The following is a 17,310-nucleotide window of genomic DNA, read 5'->3' as shown; positions in this document are numbered from 1 at the left end:
CGCATTGTCAGGCTCTCCTCTAATCATTTTACGCCCTTGTGAGGCTTTGAAAAGAGCCGATAACGAAGCGAGTCAAATACAGAGCTCGCTCAATTCATAAGTTAACAGAAGAACCGCACACACGCTCACAGAGACTGAGGTAATAATCAGCGCCTCTACACCAGGAGATTCGTTGTCTACACCGCAAGCAAGTGATGCTCTGCGACAAAGTTAGAATGTCCCTGTTGCCTACTCAAAGTCTTAATGACAGAAAAGTGAAGACAAGACCTGTAAGACTAAATGCTCTCTAAGATTCTGTTAAAATCAGCAAAGCTGTGTACACTGCAAGCACACAACACCTACACTGCAAGTGAGCTAAGATGGAAGCTTCATAAACTATAGCAAATGAGTTATAGTTTTGTTGTATTGGTCACTTGCAGTGTAGATTTCTTTGTTATTTTTAATGGGAGCTTATAATCAAAGAAGTTACAGTGCATCCGGAAAGTACTCACAGCACTTCACTTTTTCCACATTTTGTTATGTTACAGCCTTATTCCAAAATGGATTAAATTCATTATTTTCCTCAATTCTACAAACAATACCCCATAATGACAATGTGAAGGTAACACTGAACGTAAAAATTTGAATTTAGTTTTTCAGCCCAGTTGACAGCCATAGTCGGAACCCACAACATCATTATAATCTGTAATCCTAAATTAGAATAGTTTTAAAACACAAGCACACTGCTTTGTAACACTGACAAAGCCAACATGCATAGGACACACAGCACATCCAGAAAATATTCACAGTGCTTCACTTTTCCACATTTTCCTCAAAATTCTACAAACAATACCCCATAATGACCACGTGAAAGAAGTTTGTTTGAAATCTTTGCAAATTTATTAAAAATACAAAAACGGCAGAAAAAAAAAAAATCACATGTACATAAGTATTCACAGCCTTTGCTCAATACTTTGTTGAAGCACCTTTGGCACCAATTACAGCCTCAAGTCTTTTTGAGTATGATGCTACAAGCTTGGCACCTATTTTTGGGCAGTTTCTCCCATTCTTCTTTGCAGGACCTCTCAAGCTCCATCAGGTTGGATGGGGAGCATCGGTGCACAGCCATTTTCAGATCTCTCCAAAGATGTTCAATCGGGATCAAGTCTGGGCTCTGGCTGGGCCACTCAAGGACATTCACAGAGATGTCCCGGAGCCACTCCTTTGTTATCTTGGCTGTGTGCTTAGGGTCGTTGTCCTGTTGGAAGATGAACCTTCGCCCCAGTCTGAGGAGCGCTCTGGAGCAGGTTTTCATCAAGGATGTCTCTGTACATTGCTGCATTCATCTTTCCCTCGATCCTGACTAGTCTCCCAGTTCCTGCCACTGAAAAACATCCCCACAGCATGATGCTGCCACCACCATGCTTCACTGTAGGGATGGTATTGGCCAGGTGATGAGCGGTGCCTGGTTTCCTCCAGACATGACGCTTGCCATTCAGGCCAAAGAGTTCAATCTTTGTTTCTCATGGTCTGAGAGTCCTTCAGGTGCCTTTTGGCAAACTCCAGGTGGGCTGTCATGTGCCTTTTACGGAGGAGTGGCTTCCGTCTGGCCACTCTACCATACAGGCCTGATTGGAGGAGTGCTGCAGAGAGGGTTGTTCTTCTGGAAGGTTTTCCTCTCTCCACAGAGAAATGCTGGAGCTCTGTCAGGGTGACCATCGGGTTCTTGGTCACCTCCCTGACTAAGGCCCTTCTCCCCCGATTGCTCAGTTTGGCCGGGCGGCCAGCTCTAGGAAGAGTCCTGGTGGTTCCAAACTTCTTCCATTTACGGATGATGGAGGCCACTGTGCTCATTGGGACCTTCAATGCTGCAGCAATTTTTCTGTACCCTAACCCAGATCTGTGCCTCGATACAATCCTGTCTCGGAGGTCTACAGACAATTCCTTGGACTTCATGGCTTGGTTTGTGCTCTGACATGCACTGTTAACTGTGGGACCTTATATAGACAGGTGTGTGCCTTTCCAAATCATGTCCAATCAACTGAATTTACCACAGGTGGACTCCAATGAAGTTGTAGAAACATCTCAAGGATGATCAGTGGAAACAGGATGCACCTGAGCTCAATTTTGAGTGTCATGGCAAAGGCTGTGAATACTTATGTACATGTGATTTTTTTCGTTTTTTATTTTTAATAAATTTGCCAAGATTTCAAACAAACTTCTTTCATGTTGTCATTATGGGGTATTGTTTGTAGAATTTTGAGGAAAATAATGAATTTAATCTATTTTGGAATAAGGCTGTAACATAACAAAATGTGGAAAAAGTGAAGCGCTGTGAATACTTTCCGGATGCACTGTAGCTACACTGCAAACGCGTCAAGTCGGCAGATTTGTAAACTATTGTGGAATCATATAGGTTTTGTCCTATCATGGACTTGCAGTGTAGATATGTTTGTTGGTTTTAACGGGAGCTTATATTAAAACAACTATCTACACTGCAAGTGTGCAAAGTCGACATCGTTGTTGATTATAATGGAAACTTTCTAGTTTTTTCGTAACGTGCCTTGCATTGTAGATATCTTGATTGGTTTTAACTGGAGATTAAAATCAACAACAATATCTACACTGCAAGTGTGCAAAGTTGACAGCTTCATAAACTATTGCGGAAGCATTCAGGTTTTGTCATATCGTGGACTTGCAGTGTAGATTTGTTTGTTGGTTTTAATTGGAGCTTATATTAAAACAACTTTATCTACACTGCAAGTGAGCAAAGTCGAAATCATTGTTGATTATAATGGAAACTTTAAAGTTTTGTTGTAACGTGCTTTTGTGATGTAGATTTCTTAATTGGTTTTAACTGGAGATTAAAATCAACAACGATATCTACACTACAAGTGTGCAAAGTTGATAATACTAGGAATTGCAACCCAAAGTCGCCTTTGCAGTGTAAAGACACTGTTCAGATCCATAGCCCTTTCGTTTTGAAGCTGTAAATTTCCAGAGCAGTCCTCTTAATCTCGTTCTCTCTCTCTCTGCATAGACGAAAAGACTTTATCAGTCTGTGTGATCACTAGTAATTTCAGTGTACAGATGAAATCGCTCTCTTCCTACCTCCCATTACCTTCTTCCCTCAGGACTGAACAACAATACGCTCCTACACAATAGACAAACAAGAGCCTGTTGACTGCAACAAAATACACCACTGTAGCAACAAGGACACTGTGCAATCTGTGCTAATGTAATAACACTGACCTGAAATCTGTTTAAAGAGTTCCCACTAGGGCTGGGCGATAGGACGATGTAATTAGATAATATCCCGATGCTGACTGTGACATTTATTGACAGACGATGATCGTCAATATCGGGAAATTACAGAAGCATGAAGCTGGGAAGTCGTTAAGTATATTAAATACAAAAAGTAGCCCAGGGTATGAAATTAGCACATGCTAAATGTGGGTATTTCAAGTGCATGGCGGGTAATTTTGCTCATCTACCTGTCACTGTGGTGGGGTACCTGTAAAGCCCTGTTCACACTGCCAGCAACTTTGTGGCTTGGTGTTGCTAGACGGCGTTTCTTGTGCTTTTCGCTGTAACATTATTGGAGAACTGTGCGTCTGGCCATAGCTTTTGAAAATATGATCACGATTTAAATATGATCACGTGTTTAATAAAATGTGCAGCAGTGTTCAGTACATTAAATCATTAACAAGACAATCAATCTATCATGAATGAATGAATCAAACTCACTCTGAATGCAGACCGTTTCTGACACGCTTTTCCACGCATCGTTTTATTTTATCCATGCATGTGGTTACAGACAAATGATATAGAACAGTAAATCCCTCTCGACGCTGAAACTTCTCCTCCATTTTGCCTGCACTCATCTCCATTCTGCCAGGAGACAGATGACATGAGCTCCACTGTCTTCACTCTCATTGGTATTCACTCGCGAATGTCGCTCATCATTTGCATAAAGTTGAGAAAATGTTAACTTTGGGTCGCTCTCCACGGTGATCTTTGTTGCCAACAGCCGCGACAGCTCGTGGCGCCGGAAGCTGCTATGCTCTCACTGAAAATGAATAGGATCGTGTTGCTGCCGGTGTGAACGGGGCTTAAGACATCTCGGAATTGCATATTTATAATTCAATTATTATTATTATTGTGTTTAGATTTAAAATTTTCTTTAGATCTAAATGAGTATTAGAATTTTTCCACCTGCTGTAGATGTATACTTGTGTGACGGCAAATGGAAGGGTAGTTATATTGAATTTTTTGACCACTTTGTTATTTTTATTGCTTTTTCATTTGAAGTGCAATTTGAACTTAGAAATATCTTTGGTTTAAGTTTTTCGTGTTTCAATGAATGAATTTAATTTTTAAAGCAAAATCAATAGAGCAACAACATTCACCAATCCCGCAGCCAGGGGGTTGAAAATGTCATCGGATATTGTGACATATTTCTTGCATATCGCCCAGCCCTATTTCTCACACTTCTTGACCAATGATTGTCCATGATTTTTCCATGACTGTTTTAGTTCTTTGTGATTTCTGGATAAGGATTTTTAAAAATCATTTTTTTTTTCAGACCGATTCGCAAATTAACCATTTCGACTTATATGTGAAATGGTTCAATCGATTTGAATTGACTCTAAAAAATAAGTTTGTGAGCAAGTTTTGCTCTATTTAAGAGGTATTAGAGAGCAAAGAATAATCACTTTTCAAGACCTGGCAAACATATTTTTAAAATTCCCTGATATTTCCAGGTTTTCCATAACCATGGGAACCAGGGTCAGAAATTAACCAGGGCTTGGGACAAACATGCCATTAAAAATTAGAAAAATGCCCCAGATATTTAAAATTTGGGGGCAAAAATAGCTAATTCTAGCAAAGCATTAAGCTACTGTATTAAGATATCTAGTGCGTTATTAGCTACTTTTATATATCTAGTTTTGTGTTTAACATCGATCAGACCTCATAATTAACAACTATAATTGCTCAGATTGAGAATTTATTTCGGCTAATTGATTTAGTTGATGTATTTGACTTAACTGGACAGCATGCATGTTTTTTAAGGTTAGAAAACAAAAGTGCCCTCATAAATGCAAAATGGCCTGGAAAATCAATTCCAGTTGGCAAATATTAATCTATAATTCCCTGAGGGCAATTTCAATTAATTTCTGACACTGGTGGGAATGAAGCCTGTCAGATTAAAATTTGAATATTTTTCAAATTTAAGATAAAAACACACATTCGTTTGCTAAAACTGTGCATTCAGATTTTGGATGTGTGCCAAGCACTGACGATTACCTCAGACTGATCGCATTCATGTGCTAAAAAAGGCTAGATGAGGCGCAACAAGTATAGTTTAAACAAAAGCAGGTGTCTCGAGTTAATACATTTACTCCACTAAAATAACTGAGAATTATGCTCTAAATGTCATGTTTGCACTTAGATTAAAAGCAAGTATAATTGGCAAAATCGGTACAACACTTTTTTGCACTTTCTTTTTGTGCTTTATTATCATCCAGTAACACGCTGACGTAATGATTGATGAATGCAGTTATGAAATTAGAAACCCTCCACTCGAAATCTCAACACAGGTGGACAAAAGAGATGAAGGTGTAAATCCACTTGTGATCAGATCACCCAAAACGCATCTTTAATACCAGGCAAAATAATGGGCACGTGCGCACACACACACACACACACACACACACACGAGAATTATGTCAAAACTGATTTAAAAGTTAAAATGACACTAAGTTAAAGTTGTTTTTTTGTTTTTTTTATCCATCAAAATGAGGGACAGTGTTTGAAATAATTTGAAGAAAAAAAAAAGGTAAATGACGGAGAATTTTTGGTTAATGCAACCCCTGGTTCTGTTCCATTCTGTTGTACTTCGTCTGTTTGAACAGCCCCTGGGTTTAGAGTATCAGCCACTTCATCACCGAGTTCAGCCGAATACAACTGCTATCTAGGAATATTACTTCCGTACATAAAACTGTAATTAATGAAAAACACTGTGGTATCTCTTGATTATGAAGCTTGAGTAGTACTGCGGCACCATGTCAACATAGACACCTCCTCCTATCCGTTTAGACCAGATAGGACAGCCTTCGTTGCCCTCACGCATTGATGAGCCTTGGGTGTCCAACACCCTGTCACTGGTTTGTGGTTTGTCCCTTCACAGACCACTTTCGGTATGTACTCACCACTGCTGACTGGGAGCACCCCACAAGCCTTGACGTTTCAGAGATGCTCTGACCCAGTCATCTGGCCATAACAATTTGGCCCTTTTTAAAGTCGCTCAGGTCTTTACTTCTGCCTATGTCTCATGCATTAAACATACAAGACACTAAGAGAACTGATTGTTTGCTTACCATCTAATCTATCCAGACCTTGACTTGTGGCCTTGTCAGGAGATGATCAATGTTATTCGCTTCACCTGTGAGTGGTCATAATGTTTTGGCTCATCTGTGTATTTTATGCACTTTGGTTTAAAATAAAATGCACTTTTTTTAACACCCATTAATATTCTTAGCAATAACATGACACTACGGATTACACAAAGAACTTTATTAGGAACACAATGGTCCTATTAAAGTGTCCAAAGTGGTCTTCTGCTGTTGCAGCCCCTCCGCCTCAAGTTTCGACATGTTGTGCATTCTGAGATGATATTCTGCACAGTACAATTGTACAGAGTGGTTATATGAGTTACCGTTGCCTTTCTGTCAGCTTGAACCAGTCTAGCCATTCTCCGTTGACCTCTCTCATCAACAAGGCGTTTCCATCTACAGAACTGCCACTCACTGGATGTTTTTTGTTTTTGGCACCATTCGGAGTAAACTCTAGAGACTGTTATGTGTGAAAATCCCAGGAGATCAGCAGCTACAAAAATGGTCAAACCAGCCCATCTGGCACCAACAATCATGCCACGGTCGAAATCACTGAGATACAATTTTTTCACTATTCTGATGGTTGATGTGAACATTAACTGAAACTCCTGACCCATATCTGCAAGATTTTATGCATTGCACTGCTGCCAAATGATTGGCTGATTAGGTAAATGCATGAAAAAGTAGGTACAGGTTTTCCTAATAAAGTGCTCAGTGAGTGTGCATGTATTCACTGTGCCCTCTTATGGACTAAGGAAACAACATTGATTTAAAAATCTGGCATATTTGAAATTAAAATTAAATTTTGGTAACACTGAAGGCAAAAATTTGAATTTAGTTTCTCAGCCAAGTTGACAGCCATAGTCGGAACCCACAACATCATTATAATCTGTAATCCTAAATTAGAATAGTTTTAAAACACAAGCACACTGCTTTGTAACACTGACAAAGCCAACATGCATAGGACATACAGCACATCCGGAAAATATTCACAGTGCTTCACTTTTTCCACATTTTCCTCAAAATTCTACAACAATACCCCATAATGACAATGTGAAAGAAGTTTGTTTGAAATCTTTGCAAATTTATTAAAAATAAAAAACGTGTGTTTGAAAAAAAACAAAACAATCACATGTACATAAGTATTCACAGCCTTTGCCATGACACTCAAAATTGAGCTCAGGTGCATCCTGTTTCCACTGATCATCCTTGAGATGTTTCTACAACTTCATTGGAGTCCACCTGTGGTAAATGCAGTTGATTGGACATGATTTGGAAAGGTACACACTTGTCTATATAAGGTCCCACAGTTAACAGTGCATGTCAGAGCACAAATCAAGCCATGAAGTCCAAGGAATTGTCTGTAGACCTCTGAGACAGGATTGTATCAAGGCACAGATCTGGGTTAGGGTACAGAAAAATTTCTGCAGCATTGAAGGTCCCAATGAGCACAGTGGCCTCCATCATCCGTAAATGGAAGAAGTTTGGAACCACCAGGACTCTTCCTAGAGCTGGCCGCCCGGCCAAACTGAGCAATCGGGGGAGAAGGGCCTTAGTCAGGGAGGTGACCAAGAACCCGATGGTCACTCTGACAGAGCTCCAGCATTTCTCTGTGGAGAGAGGAGAACCTTCCAGAAGAACAACCATTTCTGCAGCACTCCACCAATCAGGCCTGTATGGTAAAGTGGCCAAACTCCTCAGTAAAAGGCACATGACAGCCCACCTGGAGTTTGCCAAAAGGCACCTGAAGGACTCTCAGACCATGAGAAACAAAATTCTCTGGTCTGATGAAACAAATATTGAACTCTTTGGCCTGAATGGCAAGCGTCATGTCTGGAGGAAACCAGGCACCGCTCATCACCTGGCCAATACCATCCCTACAGTGAAGCATGGTGGTGGCAGCATCATGCTGTGGGGATGTTTTTCAGCGGCAGGAACTGGGAGACTAGTCAGGATCAAGGGAAAGATGAATGCAGCAATGTACAGAGACATCCTTAATGAAAACCTGCTCTAGAGCGCTCTGGACCTCAGACTGGGGCGAAGGTTCGTCTTCCAACAGGACAACGACCCTAAGCACACAGCCAAGATAACAAAGAAGTGGCTCCGGGACAACTCTGTGAATGTCCTTGAGTGGCCCAGCCAGAGCCCAGACTTGATCCCGATTGAACATCTCTGGAGAGATCTGAAAATGGCTGTGCACCGACGCTCCCCATCCAACCCGATGGAGCTTGAGAGGTCCTGCAAAGAAGAATGGGAGAAACTGCCCAAAAATAGGTGTGCCAAGCATGTAGCATCATACTCGAAAAGACTTGAGGCTGTAATTGGTGCCAAAGGTGCTTCAACAAAGTATTGAGCAAAGACTGTGAATACTTATGTACATGTGATTTTTGTTTTTTTTTCGGTTTTTTTTTTATAAATTTGCAAAGATTTCAAACAAACATCTTTCATGTTGTCATTATGGGGTATTGTTTGTAGAATTTCGAGGAAAATAATGAATTTAATCCATTTTGGAATAAGGCTGTAACATAACAAAATGTGGAAAAAGTTAAGCGCTGTGAATACTTTCCGAATGCGCTGTACAATTAGTGCAATTCTCTGTTATTAAGAGGAATTATTTTTGTTATGTTGTGTGAATCTATCACCATCGAATAGACTGTCTAATATTTCTGTAATTGAGTAATGGATGAGTTTGTTAAAGCTGTTTTCTGTAACTAATGAATTATCACTTAAAATGAACTGCGATCTCGTCATCGGCCATAAGCTGAGAACTAGGCCAAGCCCAAGGCCATGTTTATGTAGTCTTGAGAGGTCTACACATCAAGGCTCCAACTTTGATGACATTTAAAAAAAAAAAAGTGAGTCTAACTAAAGAGAAAAATAATTTAAACCCTTTTTTCACAGGGTATCGCTCCATATACTATAATAGAGATGAAGAAAATCAGAAAGACAAGTCTAGACACAGTGAATGCAAATTATGTGGTCAAATAGCGCCAACCTGTGGCTACATGTGCAACTGCAGCAGTGATTTTTCATTCAAACCATTTGTGTTCCTGACACTCAAACACACAGCGGGGCTCCATAACCTTAGTGGTTTGGAGGGTTATCCATATACTGCATAATACATTTTAAAGAAACATGTCTGTCCTGTATATTTAAACTTTTGTCTGTTTTGCTTATACAAGTACATGTAGATTTGTGGCTTGAGTGTATATAAGTGTGTCACAGTGTAATTCCATGTAATAAAGAATCCAACTGATCTATGAGGAAGAAACAGAAGGAGGCAGGAAAAGAGAGAGTGAGAAAGACCCAGGGAACAAGATCCATAGTCTTTCTTCTGGCAGAAGGGCATCCAGCTGAGCGCTGGCTCCAAGCCCAGTTAGAACCCTGCCCTGGCTGGACTCACACACACACACAAACACACTCACCTGGGATGTGTGCCATCCGGGCCGGACCTCCGCCAGCTTCTCACATACATGCCTGAGACCCCACAACCCGGCAGCTTCCTGCTTCACACACACTGACACCCACAAACACACCTCAGCGCCAGGGAGCTTCCTGTCTGACCCAAAACAACCCGATCATGTCCGCCCCTCCACCACCCACTGAACACCTCAGCTTTGTGTGATGAGAAGGTCATTGTGTTTGTGTGTGTGTGTGATGAAGGGGTATGTACAGGTTCCAGTGTGTGTGAGTATTGGTCTCACCTTTTTCTGTTTCTCATAGTCAAATTAAAAAAGGAGCAGTCTCGCAGATATGATTCATCTAGCTACACATGCACGCGAGCACGCACGCACACTAAATGTTTCTAGGAAGATCAAGTTGCACACTTTTTAAGGTCCAAATAGGGGAGAGGTGGATGGGAGGAAAGAAGATAATAATAATAATTCCTTAGATTTATTAGTGCTTTTCTAGGCACTTAAATCGCTTTACATAGTATAGGGGGAATCTCCTCAACCACCACCAGTGTGCAGCATCCACCAGGATGACCTGAAGATACACACTCACACACACTTTTCAATATGTTTCTTTCTGCTCACACACACACACACACTTCTTCCAATATCAACACTATTTATTTTACCACAAAGTGTCAGAAATAACAAGGTACCGTCACTGGGGATATGCTAGAATACCTTTAAAACAATATCAGCAATTTTTAAGAAATGAAAGAGAAAATGTGATGTTTTAATTTCACTGCTCTTTTATAGATGAATAATAAAAATAAAATTGTATAACCATGTCCCCTGATTTTCATGTTAATAGCGTGCCTCAAAAAACCTCACAAGCAGCGCAGCCTCAGAATGAGGACGCGTTCTTAATAGCTGAATAACGTGCAACAGAATGCAGGGATTTCGAGACATGACTTTCAAAGTTTCAACTACTTTTAACTTGACATAGCGTCCCAAAAACCAGCGAGACGCTCCAAAAGTGTCTATCTGCCACACATGTAGGTTACATAAATGACAATTAAAAACAGCAATGATGGAACACAAAAACGTGTCCTGTGAGAACAGACTGACAGACTGACGAACCCACTGTAGGCTTATGCTCAATGATATGGTATAAAGCAAACAATATATTGACTTCTAAAGCCACTTTTTGTATAGTCTAATCAATCCTTAACATGTTTGCCACAATAATGCAACACATTTCTCAACTCGACTGCACATTCTAGCACAAAAACTGATTGTGTGGAGCAGTGCATGCTTATTCATTGCACGCAACACGTCCCGGGCATAGTAAACACGGGAGCAGATTTACTGTACAATGAATAAAGACTTCACCCACAAGTGGTGAGCCAGGTGTGGGAGAGATAGGGGCAAGCAGTAGAAAATGCTCACTCAATTTTATCTGAACCAGTGTCAAAAGCGAAACGTTGAGAGAGACACATCATGTGCGTGACAGAGACTGAAGCCAGAGAAAATAATCGTTTTGAGATTTTAAACTTTAGCATTCAGTTTGTTTTATATCTGTATGTACTGTGCCTAATAATGCATCGGCAATCTACACTTAAGTTAATCTTTCCAATAAAGCCTGATATAAATTTAATCTGCCCATTTGATCTTTGAACTTTTAATTACAGCATGTTCACTGATTTTATGGCATGTAAACATATACTTGTAACAAAGATTTATACCAATAAAATTGTCTAATTAAAAAAAAAAAAATGCAAATTGTAACGTACATATTTAAATAATTAAAATAAATGATGACTACATTTCTTGCAAATTCTTTGAGAAAAAGTATAATGTAAATATATATTTATGATTATATTTTAATGTTTGTTTTAATGTACCATTCATCACGATTAATCGTGATTAATCACGGAAACTTTGTGATTAATTAAAACAATTCATAGATTCACAGCCCTTAATATAATATAACACTATGTAACACAATTTATGTTCCTGGGTAGTATGTGTTATTTCCTAATTGCTTATACCTCAAAAGTATAGAAAATGGCTATTATTCCCCACAAACTTTGCTTTTGTGACCAGGACAGTGATATTTTGAAATGTACCTATTTCCAATGAGAACACGGGCGAATGTGTGTCTTTTAGTTCACATAAAGTCAGAAAAAAACAACATATGAATCCAAATGAACATGTATTTATACTAAAGTAATACAAAAATGACTACAAAAGATTTAGAAGCGAGTAGTTTTTTGAGATTTACGATTATACTGTAAATCACTTTCACGAATCAGCCCCCAAATGTACTCATCATACTTCAAAGTGTCCAGTAAGGTCTTGATGCTGTTGTAATCCTCTTTGAGGAGCACCGAGTGAGCCAGGGGAAGAGACGGGTACTTGTTACCATTATGGAGCAGTACGGCTTTGAGGCTCCTGGATGAGCTGTCAATGAAGATGCACCACTCATTCTGGTTGCAGGCGATTCAGATTGCCTCGAACAGATTGGTCACATTGTGGCAGAAGCAGAGCCTATCTTCATGGGTGAAGAAGCTGGAAAATGGTTGGTGACGCTTCCTCTGATCTCCGATTGCACACTTTCATCCAACAAGTTCCACTGCTTGAGCCTAGACGACAAAAGCTCAGCACTGGACTTGGTGAGACCAAGATCTCTAATCAAGTCATTGAGGTCTTTTTGGTTGGGGTAGTATGGGTTTCTCTCCTCAGCTCCACCTCTGAAATTGTCATCTGGATCTACAACGTCTTCCTCGCTCTCTGACTTGCTGCTCTCTTCTAAAGACGGCTGCTCTCTCTCCGGGGGAGTGGGTACGGGGAGCTCATGGCAGTGTGGCACCGGGGCGATGGATGAAGGAAGGTCCAGATACGTGATAGGCAGGTGCATTCTTGCCAGTCCGACTTTTGGAAGGGTCCACCATGCAGAAGTAGCAGTTGCTTGAGTGGTCAGTGGGTTCCCGCCAAATTCTTGGGATAGCGAACTTCATGGCTCTCTTTTCCCCTCTGTACCATCCCACAAAAATACATTTATGACTAATTATGACTATGACTAATTATGACTAATGTGTAAGAGAGTCTCGCAACATTTTTCATATATGATATCTTTTTTCAATTACATTGAAAATTGTAAAACATTTTAAAATTAAAAACTTTTACAATTTTATAACATAAAATTCCAAGCAACAATTGTCCATCTTACCGTCTAGAGTTTTTTTGCAGTGCTCGCAGGTGAAATGAGGTGCCCAGGTTTGTCTTGATCCCCGACAGGCATGCTGAAATATGCCTTGTAGGCCTCACACATCTTAGCAGATGCTTCCACGGAGTACTTTTTCGATCGTCTTGATAAATTGGCCGCAGACATAGCAAAATGCGTCTGACGGATGCTTGCAGCCTCTTGATGCCATCTCAGAAAAATGCAGATATGTATCCACTTAGGCAGCTGGAACTAAACTGAACTGGTGGGCTTAAGGCCCCTGTATTTATGCTACTATTCATATTACTGGAAAGTTCTAGAAAGTTCTAGAAGTTACTCCAAGTTTACTCAGCACTGAATCTATCTGGAATGTTCTGGAAAATAGGTACATTTCAAAATATCACTGTCCTGGTCACAAAAGCAAAGTTTGTGGGGAATAATAGCCATTTTCTATACTTTTGAGGTATAAGCAATTAGGAAATAACACTTACTACCCAGGAACCAAAGAAAAAAAAATTACAAATTTGTTACACGGTGTAATCAGTGTTGGGTAAGTTACTTAATAATAGTAATCCACAACAAATTACTAATTATATCTCTAAAAATTGTAATTAGATTACTTATTACTTTATTGGAAAAGTAATCATATTACTAATTACTTTACATTTAAGTTACTTTCTAAAACACTTTACTACTCAAAAAATTCTAAATAATGTCTATATTTCTTGCTTGTTCATTGTTACACACAATTCATACACTCAGCACCTCACATTTCTCCTTCACATTGACTCTTTACAGGGCCATAATTCATGTAATGTACATAAATAATGTATCAGAAATAAGCATAACCCTATAATGTACTTAAAATTAAAGTTGGTGACTGTACTATGATTACACAAATTTAAAATGTAACGCATTACACTACTTTTTTGACTAAAAAGTAATTATATTACAGTAACTAATTACTTTGTTTTGGATTGGATAACACCCAACACAGAATATAATATAATATTAAAGATAAGATAACTTTTAATGTAAGACCATATTTATTTTAATAAACATTTGTAAGTATATGACAGACTGGAAAATATCGAAATATAGATATATGCTATATCCACTATATAACAATTACTACTGATCATCTTGTACCGATCATTTTTTTTTAAGAGTACGAGTAACAATATTTTCTTTTTAGTGCTCGCTGATGCCGATACAGCAGCAGCTCTATACAGTTGTGAATACTGGCAATGCATTTGTGTCATAAATGCTGTTAACATTGAAATAACTCAAATTTGTTAGTTTCTTTGTGTGGCAAACTTCATGCAATGAATGTTGAATGCATGCTGCAAGGTTTCAGTTTTTGTCGATGTAACATCTGAACTGACACCAAATTGTAATGTCAAAGGTGGATTTTTATTTGACAGCAAACAGACCAAATTGACATTGAGCTTTTTTTTTATTTTTCTATTTACTCTGAGTGACTATAGAAAACTTTTTGAAGTGACGTAAACTAATTCAGAGTTTATTACCAATTCTGTTGAGGACATTTTAAATAACTGAATGAAAAATACTGTCTTTTTACATTGTCCTTTTAGAGTCTGCAATGACTTTTACTATTTAATCAGTCCAAATGTAGATATAAACACATGTATTGTAAATTAAATGACTAGTTAAAGGGATAGTTCACCCAAAAATGAAAATTCTCTAATCATTTACTCACCCTGATGCCATCCCAGTTGTATATGACTTTCATTCTTCTGCTGAACACAAATGAAGGTTTTTAGAAGAATATTTCAGCTCTTTATGTCCATACAATGAAAGTGAATGATGACCAGACCTTTGAAGGTTCAAAAAGCGTATAAAGGCAGCATCAAAGTAATCCATACGACTCCAGCAGTTTAATCCATGTCTTCTGAAGCGATATGATAGGTGTAGGTGAGAAACAGATCAATATTTAAGTCCTTTTTTACTATAAAACCACTGGAGTCGTATGGATTACTTTCATGCTGCCTTTTTATGTTTTTTTGGACCTTCAAAGTTTCTAGCCACCATTCATTTGCATTGTATGAACCTACAAAGCTGAGATACTTTATTAAAAATCTGCATCTTACACATCTGCAGGGGCGTTTTAAGGTATTTCTGGGCCCATGGGTTCGCTTGTCCGTAGTTGTTGTGCTGTGCATTGAACAAGCACTACACGGACACCTTTAACGGTTGCGCACTGTCACCATGTCAACAACTGCGTCTCCCGCTGAAAGCGTTTAAACAGGTTTGCTCCTTCTGCAAACATGGATAGGGGAAAATGGGCCCCATCGTCGCGAGCTGGGCCCCATGGGAGTTGTAGGCCCCTGGGCTTCAGCTCATATAAGCCCATGCGTTAATGCACCCCTGCACATCTGGGATGGCATGAGGGTGAGTAAATGATACGAGAATTTTCATTTTCGGTTGAACTATGCCTTTTACATTAAATAGCTATAACAACACTGTAATTACATATGATAACATGTTGCATACATTGATGACAGAAGTGAAGGTGGTACGTACCTTCCTGCAGTGAGACGAGCGGAGGGAAGTATTCCGGGATGTAGTCTCTCCTTTCTCCCCTCAGAGCGTCACGGGCGTCCGTTTCAAAGCCAGAAGCAGGAAACTGCAGAACGCTGCTCTTGTTGATGGGGAACTGAGGGATAGTTTGGGGGAAGCCGACAGGCTCCAAGTTATTCACATAGTCCTCGAGTTCAGCTATACTGACTCCCAAAAGTCCAAAAGCCTGGTCCACATCGCTCAATCCAGGGTCTGTACGTCCATCTGAGAGAAGGGAGAGGGTAAATAATGCAACTATAATTATAAATTATAATATCAAATAATTTATTCAGGCATCACATCTGGGTTTATTTTACAATAATGAACGTTTGAACATCATCCTGCTTATTACACGGATATTTACCAAATCAATAAACAAATGGACATGAAATATTGCCATGAGTTTAAATTATTTGATTATGTGAGACCGCATAAGTGATACGAGAGACATAAAACTAGCACAGCTATGTCAGAAAATGGTCAATTATTCAGTTTAGCAGTTATTATATAAAAATATGTGAACACAGAATATCCCAATTGACCAGTCAGCCATGTAATAATTATTCATATTCATTTCAGGGGCATTTTTGTGGCATTTTGACACGAACCCTGTTCCTAACACACCTACGTTTGTATTAGCCTTGCTCACACAGACATCACTTTGGCAACAGGTAGGAAGCCACATTCAGCACCATTGCAAACTATTAAACTGTAGCAAACATTTCAGCCTCCGAGAATCACACACTACGTTACACTATGCTTAATTATGAGCGAAACCTGTCATTTAAGGAAAAGCTGCTATCTGTTAGCACAAACACACAGCTGATCAGCTGTCAAAACAAACGCACAGATCATGACGTTTGATAACTAGCTTCACGTCTGTCATAGAGTACTCGTTGAGTGGCCAAAAATATTCGCAATAAACTATTTACCGAGAAAGTTTAATCCCCCTAAAAGCTCAACACACATTTTTTTGAGTGGCTAGCTAGCTTAGCATGCTAACAACAGTTGTGGTGGGCGGGGTTTAAGCACAACACACTATAAAGTGTACTCTAACAGCATGCAGTGCACACAACTACGACATAGGGTCAAAATGGCCCTTTAAATGCACTCACAGAGTTCCGAGTAGCGGTGGCAGCTCCGGGCCAGGTGCTGCACGTATCTCTCCAGCACGTCGGACAGCAGATCACAGGCGCTCAGCTGCACCGCGTCCCAGCCCACCGCCTGGCACATCTGCGCCACGGACACCCGCAGAAGCGACCGCGCGTAGCTCTCACACATCTCTGCGGTCCCGAAAGGCCGCTCTCACGGCGCCTGGAAGGGCTCTACTTTGATCATTTACATGAATAGGGACATTGGCGCTTCCATAGGAGCCGCCATCTTTGCTGCCAACATTGTGGAGCAATCAATCGCGCATGCGCAGAAGAGCGGTGGGTCTGTGCGATTGTAGCTTGCTCGATTACACCGCCTGACCTCGTAATTAGATATGCAGAAGGCGAAAACAAAATGTTGTTATATATATATATATATATATATATATATATATATATATATATATATATATATATGCCAGTTTCTTCTGGCATTCTTTGTAGAATAATTAGGATTTAGTCATTTAATTACTAATGCACATGTTATCAGTCAAAATGTCTGCTTGGGATTTGCCAACACAATAATGTACGGGATTGATTTATTATCAAAAACACAAAATACTTTTGTGGGTTTGCAAATGAAACAA

The 17,310-nt window shown here is 39.6% G+C and overlaps 1 protein-coding gene across 1 annotated transcript in view; it reads right to left on the bottom strand.

Annotated features, from left to right (window-relative positions):
- The window catches only part of LOC127435405 (transcription initiation factor TFIID subunit 3-like), a 91,207-nt gene extending 74,226 nt beyond the window's left edge, over positions 1-16,981 (bottom strand). Inside the window, exons 1-2 of the mRNA XM_051688865.1 lie at positions 16,688-16,981; positions 15,537-15,797 (exon numbers count right to left, since the gene is read on the bottom strand). Coding sequence (XP_051544825.1) covers positions 15,537-15,797; positions 16,688-16,853 — 427 coding nt within the window. The 5' untranslated portion in view covers positions 16,854-16,981. The remainder of the gene's footprint in view (positions 1-15,536; positions 15,798-16,687) is intronic.
- Positions 16,982-17,310: the final 329 nt, after the last annotated feature.

This window comes from Myxocyprinus asiaticus, chromosome 45, assembly GCF_019703515.2.
Source record: "Myxocyprinus asiaticus isolate MX2 ecotype Aquarium Trade chromosome 45, UBuf_Myxa_2, whole genome shotgun sequence".
Classification (NCBI taxonomy): Eukaryota; Metazoa; Chordata; class Actinopteri; order Cypriniformes; family Catostomidae; genus Myxocyprinus; species Myxocyprinus asiaticus.
This window is presented reverse-complemented; position numbering and strand designations above follow the sequence as displayed.